Raw genomic sequence first — 25,546 nt, forward strand, 5'->3', positions numbered from 1 at the left:
GCGTACTTGTACCAATTAGCGTTTTTCAGGTTCCATTTTCGGAATGGTTGGTATTCAGAGATATTATCATCAGAAAATACAGACATTTTTATTGGGTAATGGTCGCTCCCATATAAAAAGGGTAGTGGATCCCAATTAAGAGCAGTTGAAAGAGTTGGGTCACAAATCGATAGATCGATTGCCGATGTTGTACCAGTATGTACATTAAATCTGGTTGGTTTTCCATCATTGAGAATGTTTAAATTTTCTTCAGTTAACAAGTCTTCGATTAGTCTGCCTTTGATATTAAAATTTGTTGAGCCCCACATTGGGTTGTGACTATTGAAATCTCCTACTATTAGTCTGGGCATAGGTATTTGTGAAATAAGTGCTTTTAAGTCGGTTAAGGTGAGAAGTGTATTTGGGGGAGTATAGATGCAACATACATTAATGCACTGGGAAGCTTTAACTAAGACGGCTACAGCTTCGATGTTTGTTTTTAGTGGAATCGTTTGTGCTTCAAGAGTATTTTTAACATAAATGGCCACTCCACCACTTGCTTTGTCCTGGTTGTTTATATTTTTATAAAATGTTGAAAAATTTTTAAATGTGTGGCAATATTGGTCTTTGAAATTCGTTTCTTGGAGACAAATGATAGCGGGGGTAATATCATTAATTAAAAGTTTTAGCATTTCATAATGGGTATAAAACCCATTTATATTCCATTGTAATAAATTGAATGTTATAGTTATAATTATTGAATGTTCAGCTCCTGGGATAATTCAGTCGATGTATCCGTGTCAGGTTCTTCATCCTCGTAGTTGTCTTTTGTGAGCTGTCTCGTAATTTTTTTGTTAAGCTTTGTACATTTCAATTTTAATGAGCGCTCGGATGTGTATAAATGAATTTTGGTTATGAGTTTTTTAAATTCTAGAATGTCTACTGTATATTTATTTATAACGCTGATAACATCTTTTGTTCCATGAGCGTTTTCAAATAAATCAACTCTTTCCTCAAAAGTTAATATTTGCTTTTCGGAATTGAATAATTCTTTAATTGGTTGCATTAGCGTTTCTAATGGTATTGTTGATATTTTTGTTTTTATTCTTTTTTGTTTCTGAGTTGGCTTTGAAAATACATCGTCACTAGCTGATGTCTCAATCGGGGGTGATATTGCTTCAGATACAGTTTGTTTGGAGGATGATTTAGATGTATTTTCTTCGTTGGATACGCTAAATTCTTTTGGTGCTGGATTCTCTTTATTTTCATTAACCGAGCAAGAATTATTGTTTAGAATGGAAGATGAAGGCTGGTTAGTTATGATTATGTGAGGTGAGGGGGCTGATGAGGTGGATATATTTGGTTTGGATATCACTGGCGTTGTATTATCAGTAGTTGATGTATCAAGAGGTGTTGGGTTGGTTGTAGATAATATTTTTGTTAGTGGCGTTGAATTATTTGATATGTTTGTAGAGGTGCATGTTGTTGAAGGTGTAATAGCAGTCGTTTCTGTTGAAGTTACTGTAGTAGGTTCGTTTCTGTTTGAAAGTGTAGCAGTTGGGACAGCTGTTTCTGAGTGATTTACATTTACTGAGCAACTGCTGGAAATATGGCCATGTTGTTTACAAAGGAAACGTAAGTTGTCTAATGTCAAAAAAATTCGATTTGTAGTATCTTCATGAGTTATTAAAATGGTATCGGGAATTGGACCTGTGGGTGGAGATACGTAAATATGTCGACGGAAACTGAGTACATGTTTGTATTCAGGATTGTTGGTTCCTATTCGCAAAAATGACATTGATGAAGTTGGTTTTAGTCCTAAGAGCAGTAGTTCGTTTTCTATTACCTTATGCGGGATAGAGGGAGAAACATTGGATATTAGGAGTCTTTCACTTGGAGTAATTAGTCTACGGACTTGAATTTGTGTATTGTTTACAGTGATGAAACCTCTACTGTTTGAAAATAAATCATCTACGACTTGTTTGGTTGAGAAATAGATACAGATACGATTGTTGGTGATTCTTGATGAAAAAAGAATGTGTTTTGGACTAACTAAAGCTCTTACCGCTAACAAGTATTCTTCTAATTTAACATCATTGAGAGAATTAAAAACTACTGCTTGTAGCTTGGATGGATAGATTGTTTATTTTTGTCTACTGGCTGCAGCAGAGTAAGATAAAGGTTTTTGTGATATGGATTGCGATAATGATTCATCGCTATTATTAGTGACGTCGAATTCCATTTCTCAACACCATTTGATTTTCCTAAGTACGGACCTGTTCCGCTTCGGGTTTTGGTAATTGTCTTTAAAGACAAAAAACTGGTGTCGATCAATGACTGGTGTTATTTATTGACGGTTTTATAAAATTCTTCGGTTATGAAATACTTATTAATAGAAAAATATGTACTCACAGAAAATGTTTTTCTATACACACTGAACTAACACTATTATACTTGATGTTAACGTAGTGTAAGAATACTATGATTGGTTTTTGTAAGTTAAATTTACTGTTTGTCAGGATCGATCAAAAAGCATGTGTGCTTATTCGATATCAGTGCCGCACTGTCTTTAAAAGTGTTGTTAACTGTTATTTTTTATTGTTAATTTAGTTTTGTTTCAGTTATAACTTATGTTTAACTATAAAACCGTCTATATTCTTTGATTCTAAAGATATCAGGGGTATCCGAAAAACAAAATATTCACAAAACATGAGATTACAATACGATTCCGATGTATACCCACATTTTTACCTCATCCTCCTTACATCCTCATGTTTGAGGGTGTCTCATAATTAAAATAAGAAAAACATTTCTGTATAAGTACAAAAAAGAAGTTTGGGTAAACCTTTGCCCAACTGTGTGAATACTAAAAAAATGTAAAATAAAAAAAATTAGCGGTATCCGTTAATCTGTGCACGATAATATCAACTATCAAAATGAGCATAATTTTCTATATTCCTAATTTATGCCTCGCAGTATATTTGTTCTTGTCTTGCTAACCCTAATAGCACAAGGACGTCCAATGGACGTCCTTCACGGACTTTAGGGACGTCCTTTGGACGTCAGTTTTCGTCCGAGGAACGTCCTTTATACGTCCTATTTTGGTCCAAATGTCGCGCTACCGAACGTCCATTGGACGTCCATCTAAGGTCCGAGGGGACGTATATTGGAACTTAATCGGACGTAAATTGGACCTTAATCGGACGTAAATTGGACCTTAATCGGACATAAATTGGACCTTAATCGGACGTCCTAGGGGACGTAAATTGGACCTTAATCGGACGTAAATTGGACCTTAATCAGACGTAAATTGGACCTTAAATGGACATAAATTGGACCTTAATAGGACGTAAATTGGACCTTAATCGGACGTAAACTGGACCTTAATCGGACGTAAACTGGACCTTAATCGGACGTAAATTGGACATTAATCGGACGTAAATTGGACCTTAATCGGACGTAAATTGGACCTTAATCGGACGTAAATTGGACCTTAATCGGACGTAAATGGGACCTTAAGCGGACGTAAATTGTACCTTAATCGGACGTAAATTGGACCTTAATCGGACGTCCTAGGGGACGTGAATTGGACCTTAACAGGACGTCCAATTTTGGTCCAAAGGCCAAGTTGCCAAACGTCCAATGGAGGTCCACCTAACGTCGGAGGGGATGTTCGGTGGACGTCATTTGGGCATTCATAGGATGTCCCAGTTTGGTCCAATGTCTTGCTGCTGAACATCCATCTAACGTCCTGGAAGGTCATTCGGTGGACGTCTAGTGACGATATTTAGTAGACCTGTGGAGAATGTATTGTAGGAAATAAAAAATATATTTTTTAAGGAACTTATATTTCATCTTATATCAAATTACAATTATTGGATATTACATTATTTACATTAAGTTATAATACACTTCTCCAAGAAATTAACGCACCACCTTAAATATGGGGTATATTTGATGTCTCGTATTTCCTAAACCTGTTGTCCCATCTAAGTGATGTTTTTATATTATTCTAGGCTATAGGTTACCTCCTTAAGCTTGTCATGCACAGGGAGCTATGCTGTAATATATGTATATTATATCATATCGCTCTCTATAGTAATGTGATATAATATATATTACAGTATAGCTCCCTGTGCATGACAAGCATAAGGAGGTAACATATTCTAGGGCCTAGGCTAGAATATTATAAAAAAAATCACTTAGATGCAACAACAGGTTTAGGAAATTCGAGACATCAAAAATGCCCAATTTTTAAGGTTGTGCATAATGGGCTGTATATACAGGGTGTAACAAAAATACAGGTCATAAATTAAATCACATATTCTGGGACCAAAAATAGTTCAAATGAACCTAACTTACCTTGTACAAATATGCACATAAAAAAAGTTAAAGCCCTTTGAAATTACAAAATGAAAATCGATTTTTTCGATTATATCGAAAACTATTAGCGATTTTTTATTGAAAATGAACATGTGACATGTGGCATTATTATGGCAGGAATATCTTAAAGAAAAATTATGGTGAAATTTGTGCACCCCATAAAAATTTTATGGGGGTTTTGATCCCTTAAATCCTCTCAAACTTTTGTGTATGTTCCAATTCAATTTTATTATTGTGGTACCATTAGTTAAATTCAATATTTTTGTTTCTTAGTATTTTTCAGATAAGGCAGTTTTTATCGAGTTGCGACTTCTTTTTTAATATGTCCACGTAAAAAGTTTATGGGGGTTTTGTTCCTTTAAACCCCCCAAATGTTTGTGTATGTTCCAATTAAACTATTACTGAGGTACCATTAGTTAAACAGAGTGTTTTCAAAACTTTTTTGCCTCTTTGTATTTTTTCGATAAGGCACGTTTTATCGAGTCTGGCTTCTTTTTTAATATGGTTCAAAATATACCTAAAAATGTAAAGCATAAATAAGTTTGCATATTATCACCAAGTCTCCATAATCGTACTTAACCATATACAAATATGTGGTGGATTTGACAAATATTCAAAATTTTTCGATAAAAATTGACTTTTCGAAAAAGCAATAAGAGGCAAAAAAGTTTTTAAAACGTTGTTTAAATGGTAGGTACTACAATAATAATTAAATTGAAACATGCACAAAAGCACATTGTTTTCGATACATTGGAAAAAATCACTTTTCATTTTGTAACTTCAAATGAGTGATAAAGGCACAGAGACTTAGATCACGAGGTCAAATTGAAAGGATGCCAAAAACGAGGACTCCGAAAAGGGTACTAAACTACACTATAGCTTCAAGAAAGAGAAACTTTCCGGAAGACCGGAAAATAGATGGAAGCAAGAGGTCGAAAAAGATTTGGAAAGAATGGTGTTACAGGGTCAGAAAAGAAAAATGAATAAGAGGAAGGAATGGAGAAAAATCACATATCAAGCCAGAGAAGATCTCAGTACATAAAGAAACGTGAAAATGAAGAAAAAAACAAACTTTTCAAGCCATGGGCCTCTAAGGCCCTTGGTGCTATTAATATATAACTTCAAAGGGCTGTAACTTTTCTTTTGTGCACATTTGTACTAAGGTAAGTTAGGTCCAATCAAACTATTTTTGGTCCCAGGATATGTGATTAAATTTATGACCTGTATTTTTGTTACACCCTGTATATATATATAAAGGTTATATTTGGTTCTTGGGACATCAAAGTATATTTTTTAGACATTCCCTGGATATAGTCACTGATGTGACATACTTCCGATTTGTTTTTTCATGAGTTTTGTAAGAGAGACTAAAAACTTTTTTTATGGTCACCTCCTGTTTTCATATATTTTTTGACATGTTTTGTAGTAAATTCAACTATCTATTTACTACAAGACATGTCAAAATTTACATGTGAAAGCAGGAGATGATCCTAAAAATGGTTTTTCGTCTCCTACAAAATTCATGAAAAATCAGATAGGAGAATTTGTACATTACAATTCTCTGATGTTTGGGAAAAAGGGCTTAAGTCAGAAATGCACATCGATAATGTTTTGATGATTTCTGGACCAGAAAAATCGGCTCTTTTTATTGGTACATACAGTTTACGTCTGCAACAGTTTTTTGCTGGTCCAGAAATCATCAAAACATTAGCAATGTGCAATTCTGACTTACGCCCTTTTTGCCAAACAAAAAAAAAACAATCTGGTCATAACTGACCAATGAGCAATTTTAATTTAACCTAAATTACTACTGTTTCTTAAAATGAAGAGCTTACCCCATAGCGTCTCTTATCTAATCTAACAAGATCGTGCACTATTCTAACATACACAGCCACATCACGCACTATGCTCTGCTTTTCACTATCACCTATCACTCAAACTAGTTCAAAAGGCTTTGTCCTCTTCAATCTTCTAGTTTGCCCAGTAGTATCGAGGAGCTGGATTTCCTCAATATTCTTGTACTTATTTAAGTTGTTTGTCGGGATTCCTGCTATCTTCTTGATGATTATATCCAGGTTCCATTCCTAGATCTTAATATTTGTTTATAAAGTAATAACTTATTATGCATGGACAATGTTGAGTTTCTTCCAATTAGCCAATACACTTTTTATATCTTTATTTTGGTTATATCTGGTTTTTTGTAGACCACTTTCAGCTGATTCTAAAAAAAAATAAAATGAACGGTAATTTTTCTATTCGTTACAATTAAAAATCAAAATATTTACAGGTAATACATGCATAAATGATTCGTTTCATAAAGAAAATTGAAAACGGATTTTATAATACTTACATAATTGTTTAAGAGATCCAGCCAGAGCCAAAACTAGCATACTAAACAGTACAGTTGAGTACAGCAAAAAAAGCCACTAATTTCCATTTTTCGCCCCCTTATCGATGCATTATATTCCAATCAAAATTTTTACTAAATTTTTAGGTTATCTTATGATGAAAATGAAATAATTGATGACTTGATGACCAATGACCACGCGACGCTACATAGATACTCGCGCGGCAAATTTGAAAATGAACGCAAATTGAATAGTAAATGGCCTCTCTTTAGAGTATGGAAAATTTTACCCCTCCAGGAGGACATTGTACTCTTTTCATAGAATATCTTGTGGTAACTTTCCAGCCATAATTTAATCAGATGTTCACGGAATAGAACTTTGATAGTAGAATTCCTGGAATGTTTTGTTGTTAGGGGAAACTTTTATTTTATTTATTCTTGAATATTTCCTGTTGTTAAACATTGTAACCAATAATTTACAAATAAGATTTTCATTACATTACATGAAATCAAAAACATGTTTTGGATATTAAACTATATAGTTTATAATTGTAATAATTTAATATACAATTTTGAATTAAGATTTAATCTTTTCGATTTAAACTACAGTAAAACTTGTGTTACCGGCCCCCTGCCAACACCGGCCACCTGTACTAACGGCCAGTTTAAAAATTCCCCACACTAATTACAGTAAAACCTGTCAGTAACGGCCGCTAAAAATGAAAAAGCTATTTGCCGATATAGAAAGGTGACCGGTATTGCCTGTTTTTGTAGTCTAGATATAATTGGTTTGGGGAATTTTTAAACTGGTCGTTACTACAGGTGGCCAGTAACACAGGTTGTACTGTATATCTAGGCTACAAAAACTGGCAATAACGACCACTTTTCTATATCGGCCAATAGTTCTTTCATTTTAGTGGCCGTTAGTGACAGGTTTGACTGTATTTCATTAACGTAAAGTTAACGCAAGTTAATATTTTATTGAATTATTTTGCTATTTGATCCCGTAATTGGTATAATGTGTCCAATATAAGCGTTCATAAAACGTCCGTATTTCGTCCAGTATGGACGTCCAAAGGACGTTCAACGTCGGACGTCCAAAGGACGTCCATATTTATTCCGTCCGAAGGACGTCCAACGTCGGACGTCCAAAGGACGTCCATATTTATTCCTTCCGAAGGACGTCCAACATGGGACGTCCAAAGGACGTCCGTTTATAGTCCATGGACGTTAGGACCAAAAATGGACCTATTTTGGACGTCCAAAGGACGTCGTGTGCTATTAGGGAAGGTGCTTTAAATAATATATCGCCTGTACTATTTCGGTGACTTTAAAACAGTACTTCCAGTTGCAACTCTAATACCGGAAGTGAGGTCAAATTTCTCTCATTTAATACCATCCTTGAGTTAAGTATAAGCTTTTATTCGATACTTCATTTGTTATTCTAACTGGTATAATAGGCCAGGGCATTTAGCACTAAAAACACCCGAATAAATAAATTTTTAAATACAGCACCTAGAGACTTGCAGTTTTTTGCATTATGTTCAGGATGACGTCAGGAAAAAAGTCTACTATTCAAAAATGGGTGGAAATGCATAATTGCACTGTAAAGTGCATAAAATGCATCCAAAATTGCATAAATATAAAAATAAACTCAAAATCAGTATATTAAGAAACAAAATTTATTATTTGGGGGGTTTTTGGGGTCACTGAATACGATTACGCCATCAGAACTGATCCCAGATCACCTGGTGCCCAAGGTCACGACAAGAGAAGTCATCTTCTGGAGTTTCGATGGATTTAGGCATTAAATCGATGCAAACGGATTACTCACGGATTTTAGGGGTCACTAAATACGAATATGATATCACAATTGACCTCCGGAGTACCTGGTGCCCAGGTTCGCTACTAAGGCATATCATCTTCTGGAGTTTCGAAGGATCTCGGCACTAAATTGATGTAACTGGACTACTCGGGGGGTTTTTGAGGTGGTTAAACACGAAGATGCCATCAGGATAGACCTTAGAATCACCTGGTGCCCAAGGCCACTGTAAGGGACGTCATCTTCTGGAGTTTCGAGGTCTTTCGGTAATAAATTGATGCAAATGGATTACTTTCGTGTTTTTTGAGTTGCTGAACACGAATATGATATCAGAATTGAACTCCAAAGAATCTGGTGACTAGGATAGATTCTACAGCACGTCATCTTCTGGAGTTTCGAGGATTTTCGGCATAAAATGGATGCAAATGGATTACTCGGGGGGTTGTTGAGGTCGCTAAACACGAATTTGCCATTAGAACAGACCCATGGAGCACCTGGTGCACAAAGTCACTGCAAGGGACGTCATCTTCTGGAGTTTCGAGAAATTTCGTCATTAGATTGATGCAAATGGATTACTGAGGGGTTCTTGAGGTCGCTAAATACGAATATCTCATCAGAACCGAATCCCGGAGACCTGGTGCCCAAGGTTATTGCTAGGGGCGTCATCTTCTGGAGCTTCCAGATTCTTCGGTACTAAATCGATGCAAACGGATTAGGTACTCATAGATTTTTGGGGTTACTGAACACGAATACGCCATCAGATCTCATCCTCGGAGCACCTGGTGCCTAAGGCAGGTCATCTTCTGAAGTTCCGAGGGTTTTCGGCATTCAATTGATGTAAACGGATTACTTACTAGTCGGATTTTGGAGCTGTTGAACACGATTGCGTCATCAGAACAGACACCAGAGTACCTGGTACCTAGGGCACGTCATCTTCTGGAGTTTCGAGGGTTTTTGGTACTTAATTGATGCAAATGGACTACTCATGGGTTTTTTGCGATTTCTGAACATAAATACGCCATCAGAACCTACAGCGGAGCACTTGGTGCCTAAGGCACGTTATCTTCTTTAGTTTCGATAGTTTTCGATACTAGATTAGTGCAAACCGATTACTCTTGAGTTTGTGGGGTTGCTGAACACGAATATGCCATCAGACGCAACCGACGCAGCATCTGGTGTCTAAGGCAGGCCATCTTCTGGATTTTCGAGTGTTTTCGGTACTAAATTGATGAAAACGGATTACTCATCGGTTTCTGGGGTACCCGAACACGAAAACGCCATCAGAACAGACACCGAAGCACCTGGTGCCTAAAGCACGCTATCTTTTGGAGTTTCGAGAGTTTTCGGTACTAAATTGATGAAAAATGGATTACTTTTTGACAACGTGCAATGAAGTAGACACTTCTGTTGTATGTAGGCATATGCATTTATTAAAATTCTTAAAATTTATCCACAAGGGAGTGGAAGTACAAAACGTTTTCGGTCAAACTGACCATCATCAGTGTAAAGCTGCAAATAAGTGAACCACTAAGATTAAAAAGCAAAAAGGTTAAATTTTGACAGTTGAAAAAAATTAGAAAATGTGGTTACTTATGTCCAGTGTACAAGTAATTGTAACTAGCCACTTCAATAGGTGTAAAAACCTCTAAATTATATTATTGCTACATTCTATATTAAAAAGTGTTCGACATTAAGTCGATGGCTTAAGATTTTAAAGATCACTAGTCGGTGATCTGTGGTCGGTAGTCGACCACATGTTGTTAGTGTTTACCGACCTCAAAAACCGCCGAGTAATTTATTTTCATCAATTTAATGCCGAAATTCCTTAAAACTTCAGGTGATGACGTTCCTTGTAGTGACCTTGGGCACCAGGTGCACAGGGGGCCGGTTGTGATAGCATATTCGTGTTTAGCGTCCTCAAAAACCCCCCAGTAATCCAGTTGCATCAATTAAATGCCGAAAGCCCTCGAAACCCCAGAAGATTATGTGTCCTAGTAGCGACCCTGTGTACCAGGTATTCCGAAGTTCAATTATGACGACATATTTATGTTTAGCGACCCCAAAAACCCGTAAGTGATCCGTTTGCATCAATTTAATACCGAAATCCCTCGAAACTTCAGAAGATGACGTCCATTGCAGTGACCTTGGGCTCCAGTTCCACAGTGAGTCGGTTCTGATGGCATATTCATGTTTAGCGACCTCAAAAACCCTCCAGTAATCTATTTGCATCAATTAAATGCCGAAATCCCTCAAAACCTCAGAAGATGACGTGCCTTAGTAGCGACCATGAGCACCAGATACAACGGAGGTTAATTCTGATGGCATATTCGTATTTACCGACAACAAAAAAACCCGTGAGTAATCCGTTTACATCAATTTAATGCTGAAAACACTCGAAACTCCAGAAGATTACGTGCCTTAGTAGCGATCCTGGGCACCAGGTACTCCGGAATGAATTCAATTCGTGTTTGGCGACCTCAAAAACCCCCGAGTAATCCGTTTGCACCAATTTAATACCGGAAGCTCTCGAGAGTCCAGAAGATGACGTCCCTTGCAGTGACCTTGGGCACCAGGTGATCCAGAGGTCTCTTCTGATGGCATATTCGTGTTAAACCACCTCAAAAACCCCCGAATATTCCAGTTGCATCAATTTAGTGCCGAAATCCCTCGAAACTCCAGGTGACGTGCCTTAGTAGCGACCCTGGGCACCAGGTGCTCCGGAGGTCAATTCTGATGGCATATTAGTACTTAGTGATCCCTAAAACACGTGAGTAATCCGTTTGCATCGATTTAACGCCGAATACCATCGAAACTCCAGAAGATGACGTTTCTTGCACTGACCTTGGGCACCAGGTGATCCGGGAGTCAGTTCTGATTGCGTAATCGTATTCAGTGACCACAAAAACCCCCCAAATAATAAATTTTGCTCCTTATTATACTGATTTTGACTTTGATTTTTATATTTAGGCAATTTTGAAAGCATTTTATGCACTTTACAGTGCAATTATGCATCTCCACCCATTTTTGAATAGTAGAGTTTTTTCCTGACGTCATCCTGAATATAATGCAAAAAATGCAAGTCTCTAGGTGCTGTATTTAAAAATTTATTTATTTTGTGCTAAATGCCTTGGTCTATAACGACAGAGGAATTGTGTTTACAAAGTTCCTGGTACAGACGGACTAGAGCTTCATGGTATTCGATAAAAATAGCAATATTGTATTGTACTCTAGTAAAATAAAATTACACTATATTATGTAAATCAAAATGTAAATTCGTACAGGTTGAAACAAATTTTATATCAAAGTTTAGGTGGGTACAAAAGATATTTTCAAGAAAGTATCCAAATCATACAAAGGGATCATTGTTTAAATAATTAAAAAGTGGTCATTTTTGCAAAAAAATTACTTTTTTAACTGCTGAGGTCATTAAATTACCAATGAAGGTTTATGGGATTTTTTCTGCAAAGTTGAAGGTTAAGTATTTCACATAAGTCTTACTAAATTAAATTTGACCCCTATTTATTTAAATAATTGTATATAAAACTTTAAAAACAAATTTGCAAATAATTATTTTTACCGTTTTAAATAAGCACTATAAAATATCTTATTTTACAGACTAAGTTGCGCTATGTTATCAGTATTAACGAAAAAAAAATTGGTCCAAAAATATTAAATATTTTTTGAGATATTGAATTTGTTTATTAAATATTACTCTATTTTCTATTGCAAAAACGCGGTTGTTGCCAAAGAAATATTCACCTGTATTAAATCTTATTATTTTTATTTTTATGTATATTTTTGATAAATGTATTGATAAATTCAAATTTCAATTAAACTTCCCCTTAAAATGGCATTTGAAAATTATTCAAATTTGTTTATAATTTGTTTTTTTAATAACGTCGCGGGTATTAAATATTTTGAAATGCCGTTTCGATAATTGGGTTTCTGGGAATTTTTCACTAATTAACAAATTTTTTTGTCTTTTTTCCTCTTCTTTTTTTTCTTGGAGTTATATTATTACGGGCTCTTTTAGGGTTAAGTTTCATTAAGAATGTCGAATCTCTAAGTTGTAGATTCTAGACATAAAAATATTAAGATTGGTCTAAAATCACTTAAATAAAATGTGGCTACTTACTGAGTTACAGGGTGTTTTATTTAAAAATTTAAAAATTATTTTTACCAATTACTTTCAAACTATTTGACGTATCCTTATCATACTTGGCAGAAAGTGTATGTACTATACAGTCTACTAAATTGTGATAAATAAAAGTTTCTAGCTGCTACCAGAGGCGTACGACAGGGGATAGTTAACGGTTGAACCTTCCCAATTTCTACGCCACTGAGAGAATTACTATTTTAGCGAAATTGTTCTATTCTCCAATACTTTCTATGTAAATAATATACCCTTTACTGGTAACGATTAAGCCATTAGTTTTCGAGATATTGGACGTTAAAAATGAAACGGCATAGTTATTTTGATTAATTCCTTCATTCATTTTAAACTTCCCATATCTCTCAAACTGATAGCTTTATCAATACCAATAAAGTTATTTACATACAAAGTATTGGAGAACCGAAAAATTTCGCCAAAATAGTAATTCACTCAGTGGCGTAGAATTTGGGAAGGGTCAATCATTCACGATCCCCTGTCTTACGCCTCTGGCACTAGCTAGAAACGTTTATTAATCACAAATTAGTAGGGTGTATAATAGCCACGCTTTCTGCCAAGTATGATAAGGATACGTCAAATACGTCAAGTACTTGGTAACAATAATTTTTAAATTTTTAAATAAAACACCCTGTAACTCAGTAGGTAGCCACATTTTATTTAAGAGATTTTAGTTAAATCTTAATATTTTTAGGTCTAGAATCTACAACTCAGAGATTCGATATTCTTAATAAAATTTAACCCTAAAAGGGCCCGCAGTAATGTAACTCCAAGAAAAAAAAAAGAAGAAGAAAAAACGACGATAGAATTTTTTTAATTAGTAAAAAATTACCAGGAACCCAATTATCGAAACGACATTTCAAAATACTTAATCTCCGCTATGTTATTAAAAAAAAAATTATAAACAAATTTGAATAATTTTCAAATGCCATTTTAGGGGGAGTTTAATTGAAATTTGAATTAATGAATACATTTATCGAAAATATACATAAAAATAAAAATAATGACATCTTAAGCAGGTGAATATTTCTTTGGCAACAACCGCGTTTTTGCAATTTAAAATATAGTAACATTTAATAATCTAATTCAATATCTCAAAAAAAATTAAATATTTTTGGACCAATTTTTTTTTGCTTAATACTGATAACACAGCGCAACTTATTCTGTAAAATAAGATATTTTATAGTGCTTATTTAAAACGCTAAAAATAATTTTTTGCAAATTTGTTTTTAAAGTAATATATACAATTATTTAAATAAATAGGAGGTCAAATTTAATTTAGTAAGTCTTATGTGGAAGATTTACCCTCCAACTTTGAAGAAAAAAATCCCACAGACCTTCATTAATAAGTGAATTACCTCAGCAGTTAAAAAAGTATATTTTTTTCAAAAATGACCACTTTTTCATTTTTTAAACAATGATCCCCCTGTATGATTTGGATACTTTCTTGAAAATATCTTTTGTACCCACCTAAACTTTGATATAAAATTTGTTTTAACCTGTACGAATTTACATTTTGACTTTTTTTATTTTATTAGGCTATTGATATCGTATTGAAAATCATAGTCTAAGAGCTAGTGAACCCTCCGACTAACGGTCGTCCTGTAAGGCTAGAAATTTTTTTAGTGATAATTCATAGCTCACCAAGGCTAAAAACCATGACCTGGCAGGCATCAGCCGTGCACATGCATCTACCAGGTGAATCGAAAAGTGCAAATTTAGGGGGTAAAATAAACTTTCTCCTGTAAGGTTTAAATTTAAGTATGTGTTTGAGTAAGTCACTTAGAAGAAATGTGTACAATGACAGGCGATTCTGAAGAGCACAAGACCTTGCCAGGCGAGGGGAAAAATTAGGGGTTTTTCCTAAAATTATTCTTTTTGCATCGAACAAATTTTTTTTAGGTTTTTTGAATCATTCCAAACAGAAAAGGCGTTTACTGAATTTTCTCTTAAGTTAATAGTTATTGTTATATAAGCGATTGAAAATTTTGAAAATTGCGAAATCGGCCATTTTTAACCCTAAATTGGACATTTATCTAAAAATTTCAATGTTACCAAGGTACGTAGATATTCTATAAACATTGGTTGATGAAGTCCCGAAAAGTTTTTTGCAATAAAATATCGAAAACCCCTTTGTTTTTTTAATTGCTTATCAAGCGGACGCGACACTGTAGTATAAGTGAGGACGTCTGAGTTTGCATAAATTCATTATCTCGAGAATGGGCAAATTTCAAGATAAATCCTCAAACAGGTCGATTTTCATTTTTGAATTAGGACTTTTCGGCATATATATAATATTAGTGACGTTATCCATCTGAGCGTGATGACGTAATGGTTGATTTTTGTAAATGAGAGTAGGGGTTGTGTGGTAGCTCATTTGAAAGGTCATTTAATTCTCTATTCAGTAATACAAACATTAACATAATTATTTATACACCGTGTACAAAAAAATTTTTTCTTCTATTTGTCAAATTTAATCAAAGTTAATTTAATAAAAAAATTTTTTTTGTTCACCCTGTATAAATAAATATATTAATGTTTATATTATTGAATAGAGAATTGAATAACCTTTCAAATGAGCTATCACACAACCCCTACTCTCATTTACAAAAATCAACCATTACGTCATAACGCTCAGATGGATAACGTCACTAATATTATATATATGCCAAAAAGTCCTAATTCAAAAATGAAAATCGACCTGTCTGAGGATTTATCTTGAAATTTGCCCATTCTCGAGATAATGAATTTATGCAAACTCAAACGTCCTCACTTATACTACAGTGTCGCGTCCGCTTGATAAGCAATTAAAAAAACAAAGGGGTTTTCGATATTTTATTGCAAAAAACTTTTCGGGACTTCATCAATCAATGTTTATAGAATATCTACGTACCTTGGTAACATTGAAATTTTTAGATAAATGTCCAATTTAGGGTTAAAAATGGCCGATTTCGCAATTTTCAAAATTTTCAATCGCTTATATAACAATAACTATTAACTTAAGAGAAAATTCAGTAAACGCCTTTTCTGTTTGGAATGATTCAAAAAACCTAAAAAAAATTTGTTCGATGCAAAAAGAATAATTTTAGGAAAAACCCCTAATCTTTCCCCTCGCCTGGCAAGGTCTTATGCTCTTCAGAATCGCCTGTCATTGTACACATTTCGTCTAAATGACTTACTCAAACACATACTTAAATTTAAACCTTACAGGAGAAAGTTTATTTTACCCCCTAAATTTGCACTTTTCGATTCACCTGGTAGATACACGTGCACCGCTGATGCCTGCCAGGTCATGGGTTTTAGCCTTGGTGTGCTATGAATTATCACTAGAAAAATTTCTAGCCTTACAGGACGACCGTTAGTCGGAGGGTTCACTAGCTCTTAGACTATCAATACGATACCGATACAATACATACCTTAGCAATATTAATGTCGATACGATACTCATTATCTAACATTAATACAATATTCTTGTATTGTCGATACGCCTGCCTCGATATTATTGACAATATCGGTATCGAGAAAAAAAAATAAAACACCACGTGAGTGCTGCATAAGGCCTATTATACAGTTAAAATATTATAAGAGTTATAAGACGCACGAGCGCGTATGCTCTCTATTAGTGCAAGAGAGAAGGAAGATGAAGCCAATAACTCATCAAATGATAAAAGGGGAGGATGATAAAATCATCAGATAATATCGATGTTTTTGAAAAGAAAATTGAAAACTACTTGCAACCTCTAAGACCTGGACCAGACACAAATATTTTATTATGATGGAAATCATACAGTAGTGTTTTCCCCGTTTTACTTCGGTTAGCTAGGGATATTTTGTGTGTCCAAATGACGTCCGTACCAGTCGAGCGGCTCTTTTCTGAAGCAGCGCTGGTTCTAACGAATAAAAGGATAATTAAAATATAAAAGTATCAAATAACTCATTTGTGTGAACAAATGGATGAAGAGCTCTTTAAAGGATTACATTTTTTGTGAGGTCACAATGTAATTTCTCGTATTTCTTGTATATTTTTTGTATAGATTTTTTTAATGAAGACAGTGAGAAATTAATAAAGAATTGTTTTTTATTAATTTAATCCTTTTTATATCGATATTTTATCGAGTATTGTATCGGAATCAATATCAATACGATATCTTTGTAAGAAAGTATTGCCGATATCGATACACGATACGATACTTCATTGGCATAACCAATACAATACTCAATACTTAAAAAGTCTCGATATTGTATCGTATCGTGAAGCTCTAAGACGGACGTAGATATTTAAACTTTTTTATATTTTTTCAAAAGAGGTAAGTGAACACAAAACCACGTTTCTTATGGGCTCCATGTAAGTACTTACGGGCGTAGGCGTAAAATTTCGCGCCAATGTGTTTTAAATGCATTCATTTTTTTCGAATTCTGAGAAAACTAGCTAGATTTTTGAAATCGTACAATGAAATATTGCATTATTACCGAATGCCAAAAGTCACTTAAATAACTAAAATATTTATTTTGAATGAGACATCTGAAATTAAAAATCACACTAAATGTTCTTTTTTCATTATAGAAGTTTTCAGGGGCATCCGGCCATCGGTAATAATGCAATCTTTCATTCTGCGTTTAGATTTTTCAAAAATTCTTATTAGTTTTCTCAGGATTCGAAAAAAAATGAATGCATTTAAAGCTCATTGGCAAAAAATTTTGCGCCTACTCCCTTAAGGGTTAAAATTGTAAAACTACCTCTAAAATAAAACTCATGAGAAAGAACGTGTGCGTGTAGATAACTGTATTTTAGTTTTATTCATATTTTATCGATGGGAGTTGAGTTTCAAGCCAACTTGACATTGATATTTGGGCGAGAAAATTATTGAACATAAACTATAAAACTTCTGTGGTTTTGTTTTTTCTATAATCGATATGACATTGATAGAATGTAACTTATCAATGATATTTATTTGATCAACTATACAGGGTGTCCAGAAACTCTCCCAACAAACGAAGACCGAAGATTCCTCAGATAATTTGAAGATACTTACTTACTTTCCGTGTCCGAAACACCAACAACTTTAAATTCTGTATTTCCAATGGTTGACCACATAGATGGCCCTGTCATTTGCTAAAATTAAGTCTTCTTCTGTGCAGGTCTCTCTCATCTCTGTGCATGATAGTAGATGCCACCTGGTCTGAACCGCGCCACAGTCGCAGGTATCGTCCTCCTGGTATCCCCATTTTTTCAGGTTGCTAGCACAACGTGAAATGCCGGTTATTAATCTGTTTAGCGCTTTCCAAGTCGGATACGGTAAATTGTGTCCAGCAGCCATTTCCTCTGAGGGAGGAAAATGTGTCGCGGTAGCTGACGCTTGCCATAGGTGTATTCGGCGCGTTTCTGGCGTTTCGGGGATGGATCTTGATGTTTTTAGGAAGCTTTTCCGAGATCTTAGTCTGCTTGACTGAGTTTGGTGGTCATATAAGGGGTGTCTTCGGTCCGTCTCCTGCTTTTTTCGTTCTACATCTGACGTGACCTTCCTCCTGATAGGTGGTGGAGCAATCCCAGCTATGGGGTATACCTCTTCGATAGGTGTCGGTTTCAGGCAACCCGATATTATATGAACCGTTTCATTTAGAGCCACGTCGACGTTCTTTGCGTGAGCAGAGCTTGCCCATACTGGTGCTACAAACTCCGCGGCCGAAAAACATAATGCTAAGGCTGAAGTGCGAAGAGTGTGTGGTTGTGCTCCCCATTTTGTACTAGTTAGCTTGCGGATAATATTATTTCTGGCACTTACTTTCTTCTTGACATCTTGACAGTGGTATCGGCAAGACAGAGTTCTATCCAGACGTACGCCAAGGTATTTTGGCGTCTCGTTGTGTTCCAGCATCTGACCACGCCATTCCACCTCCAGCGGCCTTCGGGCATGCTTGTTTCTAAGGTGGAAAGCACATACCTGGGTTTTTGTAGGACTGGGTTTCAGATGGTTTTCATCGTAGTATAGAGCTAAGTCTCCCAGGGCATTTGTCAGTTTCACTTCGACTTCATTGAAGGTTCTTCTCTGAGCTGCCACAGCTGTATCATCAGCGTAAATAAATTTCCTTGTTTGTTGGTGTATGGGTTGGTCGTTGGTGTATATGTTGTAAAGAATCGGCGCGAGGACACTTCCCTGTGGTAGCCCATTTTTTTGGTTCCTCCACCGACTGTTCTTGGACTGGAGCGTTACGTTGAGGCGTCTATTCTGGAGGAGAAATTTCACTAACCTTGTTAGTCGGAAATCCTTTGTGGTTTCATAGAGTTTTGCGAGTAGCCGTTGATGGTTAACTGTGTGATAGGCGGCAGTTAGGTCTATGAACGCTACTCCTGTTATTTCTTTCCGTTCAAAATCATCTTCAATATGGTGGGTGAGATTAAGAATTTGACTGCAGCAGCACTTTCCGGGTCTGAATCCTGCTTGTTCTGGAATAATTTTAGTCTCCATATATTCAGCGATCCGGTTCAGTATTATTCTTTCAACTGCCTTGAAAAGGTGGCACAAAAGGGGGACAGGTCTAAAACTCTTTGTATCCGCCGGATCCTTTCCTGGTTTTAAGAGGGCTACCACTCTAGCTTTCCTCCAGATTTTGAAGATTATTTAACCCAATTATTCATCTAGTTCGAAAATGTTTCCTAAGAGAGCTAGAGCTATTTAAAGATGGCATCTTGTATTTAGTTTTTTTTTTAATTTTCCCAGAACGATTCTATTTAGAAAAACTAAATCTCGTATGCCTATCTACCTTTCAGATATAGATCGAATCCATTAATAGCAAATTTCTAGTAGGTACTGGTCATATGCGTCCGTTTTGGGTAGGGCAACGGTTATTTTATCACATAAATTTTTGTCTTTAACTCTTAAGCATTTCTGGTACTGAATTATTAAATTGTGAGGTATTCTAGTACTAAAAGGTACCCTTATTTTAAGTGGGTAGGATGCACTTTAAAATTCTCTCATCTTAAATTCCTCGGCATCCTGTATGAATACGGAAAGGCCGAAAGTGTGATGCCTGGGGAAATCGGAGAGAAGAGGATATGGGACTACTGATGAGGGGGAAAAGGCCTCCGAAACCGGTATAGACTCTTCCCGCACTCTCCGATTTAACCAGAGCATTATGCAGCTGCTGCATTTTCGTGTTGCAAAGAAATTGAAAATGTTTATACATTTTTAATTCATTTACTCTTTTGTAGGAGTATTAAGGAATCTTCCTTGTTGGAACTTTTACCACGCTGAGCAGATGAGTTGTGAACTATTTAAAATTCTCTCATCTTAATTTCCTCGGCATCCTGTTTGATTTATAATTTTTGAAAATCTCAGGAGGTTGTAACCAAAGAAAGTATTCCACCTGTTGTCAATCTGGTGGTATGGAAAGATATTTATGTCGTTTTATGTGCTACTTCGATTGATAACTTACTTTGTTTGTAATTATAAAAGATTGTAGCATTAAAAATAAGAGAGTTACGCACAAAATAAAGTTGGCCTTCTTTTTTTTGGTAAAAAAGTCATGAAAATCTCCCCGTGTTTAGCTCCCCAAATGAAATTAATCGCTACCGCTTTGCAAACAATTACTTACTTATCTATTTTTTATATGACCGGTCAGTCTCACCGGTTTAAAGTGCTTATTTTTGAAAGGGTTGTAGTTGAAAAAGCTTGAACGGGTCACTAATCACGAGTGAATGCGAATTTTGATCAGCCATACCTTAACCAATTTTTGTCTTACGGAAAACAAAATGAAACTAGCATATTTATAATAGCAAAACCTACATTTTTAATTTTTTAAGATTTTACTTATCACTAATTTTTCAAAAAATTTTAGAAAATTTTTTTTACTACAAAACCAAATTTTTTCAAAAAGAGCACTTTAAACCAATCAAACTTACAGATCATATAAACAATACACATATAGTTAAAATAAATGGTAAAGCGGTAACGATTAATTTTATTTAGGATGCTAAATAGAGGGAGGTTTTCACAAATTTTTTTACCGAAAAAAGAGGCCAACTTTTTTTCAGTGTAACTCGTTTATTTTTGATGCTAGAAACTTTTGTAAAAAAACAAATATTAAGCTTTTTAGATACTTTAAAAATGTTAATAAGCTTTTCCCGAAAAGTGCTTAATTTTTCGGTGATTTCGCGTTGAATTATTCGATTTGGAATTAGACGAATAAGAACGTATTTTTCATGAGCTACAACTTTGCTTTTACTCAATTTATAGACTACACCATTTTTTTCGTTTTTTCTATTAGTTATACTTTTGCTAAGAATATTTTTTCGATAAAAAAACGGTCTGAAAACTTAGTTTTTTTGTCGAAAAATCAAAATTTTTAATCGCGAATAACTCGAAAAGTATTGACTTACGTAAAAAACTTTATAGAACGATAGTTGCTTATGATCTGTCAGTTTATCCATTTCCGATATTATTTTAAACACACGTTTTTCACCCCCCGACCGTCACCCGCCATGTAAAAGCAACCAACGGCACAAATTCAACTTTAAAGTGGAGGTTAAGTAGAACCTAAATCCAAATTTTCATGCAATTCGGAGTTGCCCCTGAAAATTACACTCCAAAACGGTGATTTATTGGGCTATTATATTGTCTTCCATTTTTAATCTAAACTCAATTTGTTTAAAACCTGAGTTTCCAAGGTTTTGTCAGTTTTCAACTACAAAATAGTATATTTGGATTACTAGTAAAAATGTACTATAAAAAATATATTGTTTTACAATCTTTCACGTAATCAGATAAACCTTTTACCCGTTTTTTCTTGTTTCAAAGAGGCGTTGATTTCAATAAAAACATAGAGGTAGTTTATTTACTGTAAAATAATACTTTAAAAATATTATTAATTTTTTGATACATGTTTTTAGATCCGCTGGCTGAACCCGATAAAAATGAAGAGTCTGGGGAAGAATACACTTTTTATACTCCGTTTAAATTTGAACCAGATCCACGCGGTCTTGGAAATTATTTGTTTAATAGAATGAAGAAACATAGACATCACATAGCACAAGTAGGTACCTATACTACAGTCATCATCTGTTTCGATCTTGTGTTTTCAATTCCCGTTTTAGATTGTCAGCCCAACGTGTTGATGGATGACCTCTGCTTGGGTAGGCATCATCTCTTGCTCTTCATTCCAGTAGGTATCCGCTTTGTCCATCTGTTATCCGTCATTCGAGCCACTTTATCTGCCCAGTTTCACTTCAGTGTTGCTACTCTCTCTACATCCTCAGCCACTCCTGATCTTTGTCGTAGCTGGCAGTTTGGGATCTTATCTCGCAGTAAAACGCCCTTTTGAGCCTCATGGATCTTTTGCACTGTTCTCCTTATTATGGTCAACGTTTCCGCTCCGTAAGTCAACACTGGCAATCTGATTAAATGTTTTTATTTTTAGGTTATTACCTGGTCTATGGATCATGCTCCTAGGCATAGATCTTCGCTAACTACAAAATTTGTTATCATCTGGGTATTAGATATATTTATTTTAAATCCCCCTTTTAGTGAGGAAAGGTAGAGCTAATTTAACAGTTCTTTGGCATCATCTTTCCTATTAACTATTAAATATCTGCAAACATAAGGTCGTTAAGCTTTTCTCTGTTTATTCATGTGCATTGTCTGTCGGTTAGTTTCTCCCTTTTACATAATATATATTCCAAAAGCGTAGTGAACAGTTTCGGTGATATGGTATCTCCCAGACGTATTCCACGTTGTATCGGATATTTCTGAGTTTGACGATTACCCACTCTAACACTGTCTATTGCGTTTTAGTCAATACGGCATTCTATCAAAGCTTCCAATATTTTTATTGAATTATAGTGTCAAAGGCCTTTTCCTGATTTACAAATATTAAAGCTAGTGGTTTATTGTGTGCAGTACATTATTCTATAAGACTTTTTTTTATTACCAATAGGTGATAGTTTGTTCCGTAACATTTTCTAAAACCTGCCTGTTTTATGGGCTGATAAAATTTCAATTTATTTTCTAATCGTTTCGTAAAATTATTGTTGTAAATAGTTTATAAATTTTGAAAGTAGACTTATGAGTCTATAGTTTCTGAGACCGTAGCATCGGCATTTTTATGAAGTTGGTTAATTTCTGCGTTATGCCACTGAGTTGGTGTAAGTACTGCATCCTGTAGACATGCCTAATTCTTTCTAGTCATTTTCAAGGCATCTGCCATTATTTCATCGCTCCCGGGGGACTTATTATTTTTCATTACTTGCACTGACTTTCAAACTTCTTTGGATGTTATGTCAAGTAAAATTCAGATAATAATCTTTGGTTTTGATTCATTACAGAGACTTTGCTAGTCTTTTTTATAGTTGGCATAGAGTTCTTTGTATATAGGGTGAGGCAGATAAAGGGCCTATTAGAAATATCTCGAGAACTAAAGGCAACCGAATCATGAAAATAGGAATAAGGGATTTTTGAAGAGTGATCTATTTAATGAAAATATTTTCATCTATTTGGTACTTCCGGTTATACCGGAAGTTGCTTATAACTTTGTTTTTTTAAATGAGATACCCGTATATTTTTACATTTTTGGATTCTCCTTAATTTCTTATGTCTTAAAATATGAGGTTTTCTAATATTATACAGGGTAGTTTAAAAGATAATTACGTTTTTTTATTCATTTCGTAGCAACTTTCACACCATGTAGAATTGTAGTAGTTTGAGATCAAAATCTCTATTTATGTTCAAACGATTTTTAATATAGTCTGCTATTGTCAAGAATTATTAGTGTAGCTCAATTTTTAATTTTGGTATACAGGGTGGGTCGAAACTCGGAATGAGTATTTTCTGAGTTTTCTTAAATGGAACACCCTATATTTTAGTATTGTAATGAAATGATATTTTATGGTACTTTCTTACTTCTTAAGTATTCCCTATATCTAACTGTTTTAATTTGTGCTTAATTGTTAATCGCACCAACAGTCTTAACTACGCAAGTATTTTGATAGCTCAACCATTATTGGCAATTTTAAGTATCAGTCTAGATTAATATGTATTTATTTCCAAAAAATTATTTGTGATTGAATATTTTCACAGCCAACCTAATAAAATTTCACGTATTTTGTGTTGCAATTAACGTTTTGCTTTAATCACCAATAACTCACAAACTAAAGCAGTTAGGTATAGGGAATGCTTAAGAAATTAAAAAGTACCATAAAATAACATTTCATTACAATACTAAAATACAGGGTGTTTCATTTAAGAAAACTCAGAAAATACTCATTCCGAGTTTCGACCAACCCTGTATACTAAAATGAAAAATTTAACTATACCAATAATTTTTGACAATAATAGACTATATTGAAAATCATTTGAACATAAATAGAGTTTATTATTTCAAACTATTACAATTCTACCGGGTGTGAATATTGCTACGAAATTAATAAGGAAACTTAATTATCTTTTAAACTACCCTGTACAATATTATAAAACCTTATATTTTAAGAAAGAAGAAATCAAAAAGAGTCCAAAAAAGTAAAAATATATAGGTTGTCCCATTTAAAAAAACGAAGTTACAATCAACTTCCGGTATAACCGGAAGTAGCAAAGAGTCCAAAATATTTTCATTAAATAGTTCACACCTCAAAACCTCTGTATTCCAATTTTCATGATTCTCTTACCTTTAGTTTTAGAGATATTTCTAATAGGCCCTTTATCTGCCTCACCCTGTATAGTATATACGAGTATATAGTATTGTACCATTAATAATATGGTTACTGTACTTTGCAACACACCAGTTATGTAGTTGTTATGAAATTTATCATCATTCACCCTACACTTGTCCACTGCTGAACGTAGGTCTTTCGTTTCACCCCACAAATTCCTGTCCTGAGCAGCTTGCATCCAATTTTGACTTATCCGCTTCCAGGTCATCTGTCCATCTTGTTGGTGGCCGTCCTCTGCTCCGAAAGGCGTCCTGTCTGGGTCTCCACTAAAGAATACTTTTTGTCCATCTGCCGTCCTTCGTTCGCGCTACATGCCCTTCTTCTTCTTAAAGTTCCATCTCCTAGCGGAGGTTGGATATCATAATGGCTATGGTCACTTTGTTGGCTGCTGCTCTGAACAGTTGTAATGAACTACAGTTAAACCATTCTCTAAGGTTCCTCAGCCAGGAGATGCGTCTTCTTCCTATGCTTCTTTTTCCTTGGATCCTTCCTTGCATAATAACTCTCAGCAGCTCATATTTCTCTCCTCTCGTAATGTGACCCAAATATTCTAGTTTTCTTGTTTTTATAGCCTACCTGTATATTTCTACATGCCCTGCCCAGTTCCATTTCAAGGTCGATATTCTTTTGATTGCATTGGTTACTCCCGATCTACGGTGCAATTCTGTGTTGGTTATTCGGTCTCTTAGGGTTAATCCCAACATTTTGTTTGCGGACGTCTTAGTGAGCGTTGGCGTTTCCGCACCGTAGGTTAGAACCGGCTGCACTAGGGATGGCGGTTTTTGACAAAACACCGGTTTTCGGTTATACCGTTTTTTTTTTGCTTACGGCCATTATGTGAAAACCGGTTTTCGGTTCTTTTAATCCAATAGGTTACAAAGTTACATTTACAATACACTTTAGTTTGCGATACTCCATTCGACTCGATATCGATATGATCAAAATTAGTAATACTATCGAATGAACATGTATTACTTTTAACACGTTTGTATATTTTTAGAATATGTATTACATTTTAACTCATTTAATACTTCCTGTAAGTATGAGTGTATCGTTTTGAAAACGTAGCGAAATTCTTGGAGATTCGTATTCGTAATCAGTAATTCGATATTCATAGTCAGAGCATTATTTTTGGTAATCAGAAAAAGT

General features: G+C 34.9%; 1 protein-coding gene and 1 long non-coding RNA gene across 3 annotated transcripts in view; one reads left to right on the forward strand and one right to left on the reverse strand.

Moving 5' to 3' along the window:
- LOC126892162 (uncharacterized) overlaps window positions 1-25,546 on the forward strand; it is an 88,358-nt gene that overhangs the window by 29,885 nt on the left and 32,927 nt on the right. For both annotated transcript variants that reach the window (XM_050661634.1, XM_050661635.1), the window contains exon 2: window positions 21,587-21,729. In XM_050661634.1, the coding sequence (XP_050517591.1) occupies window positions 21,587-21,729 (143 nt within the window). The remainder of the gene's footprint in view (window positions 1-21,586; window positions 21,730-25,546) is intronic.
- On the reverse strand, window positions 4,707-7,428 carry LOC126892165 (uncharacterized). The gene is made up of 2 exons (XR_007700701.1): window positions 6,713-7,428; window positions 4,707-6,583 (listed from the first exon to the last, which is right to left on the reverse strand). It is a non-coding gene; the product is annotated as an uncharacterized LOC126892165 (long non-coding RNA).

Source organism: Diabrotica virgifera, chromosome 9 (assembly GCF_917563875.1).
Source record: "Diabrotica virgifera virgifera chromosome 9, PGI_DIABVI_V3a".
Classification (NCBI taxonomy): Eukaryota; Metazoa; Arthropoda; class Insecta; order Coleoptera; family Chrysomelidae; genus Diabrotica; species Diabrotica virgifera.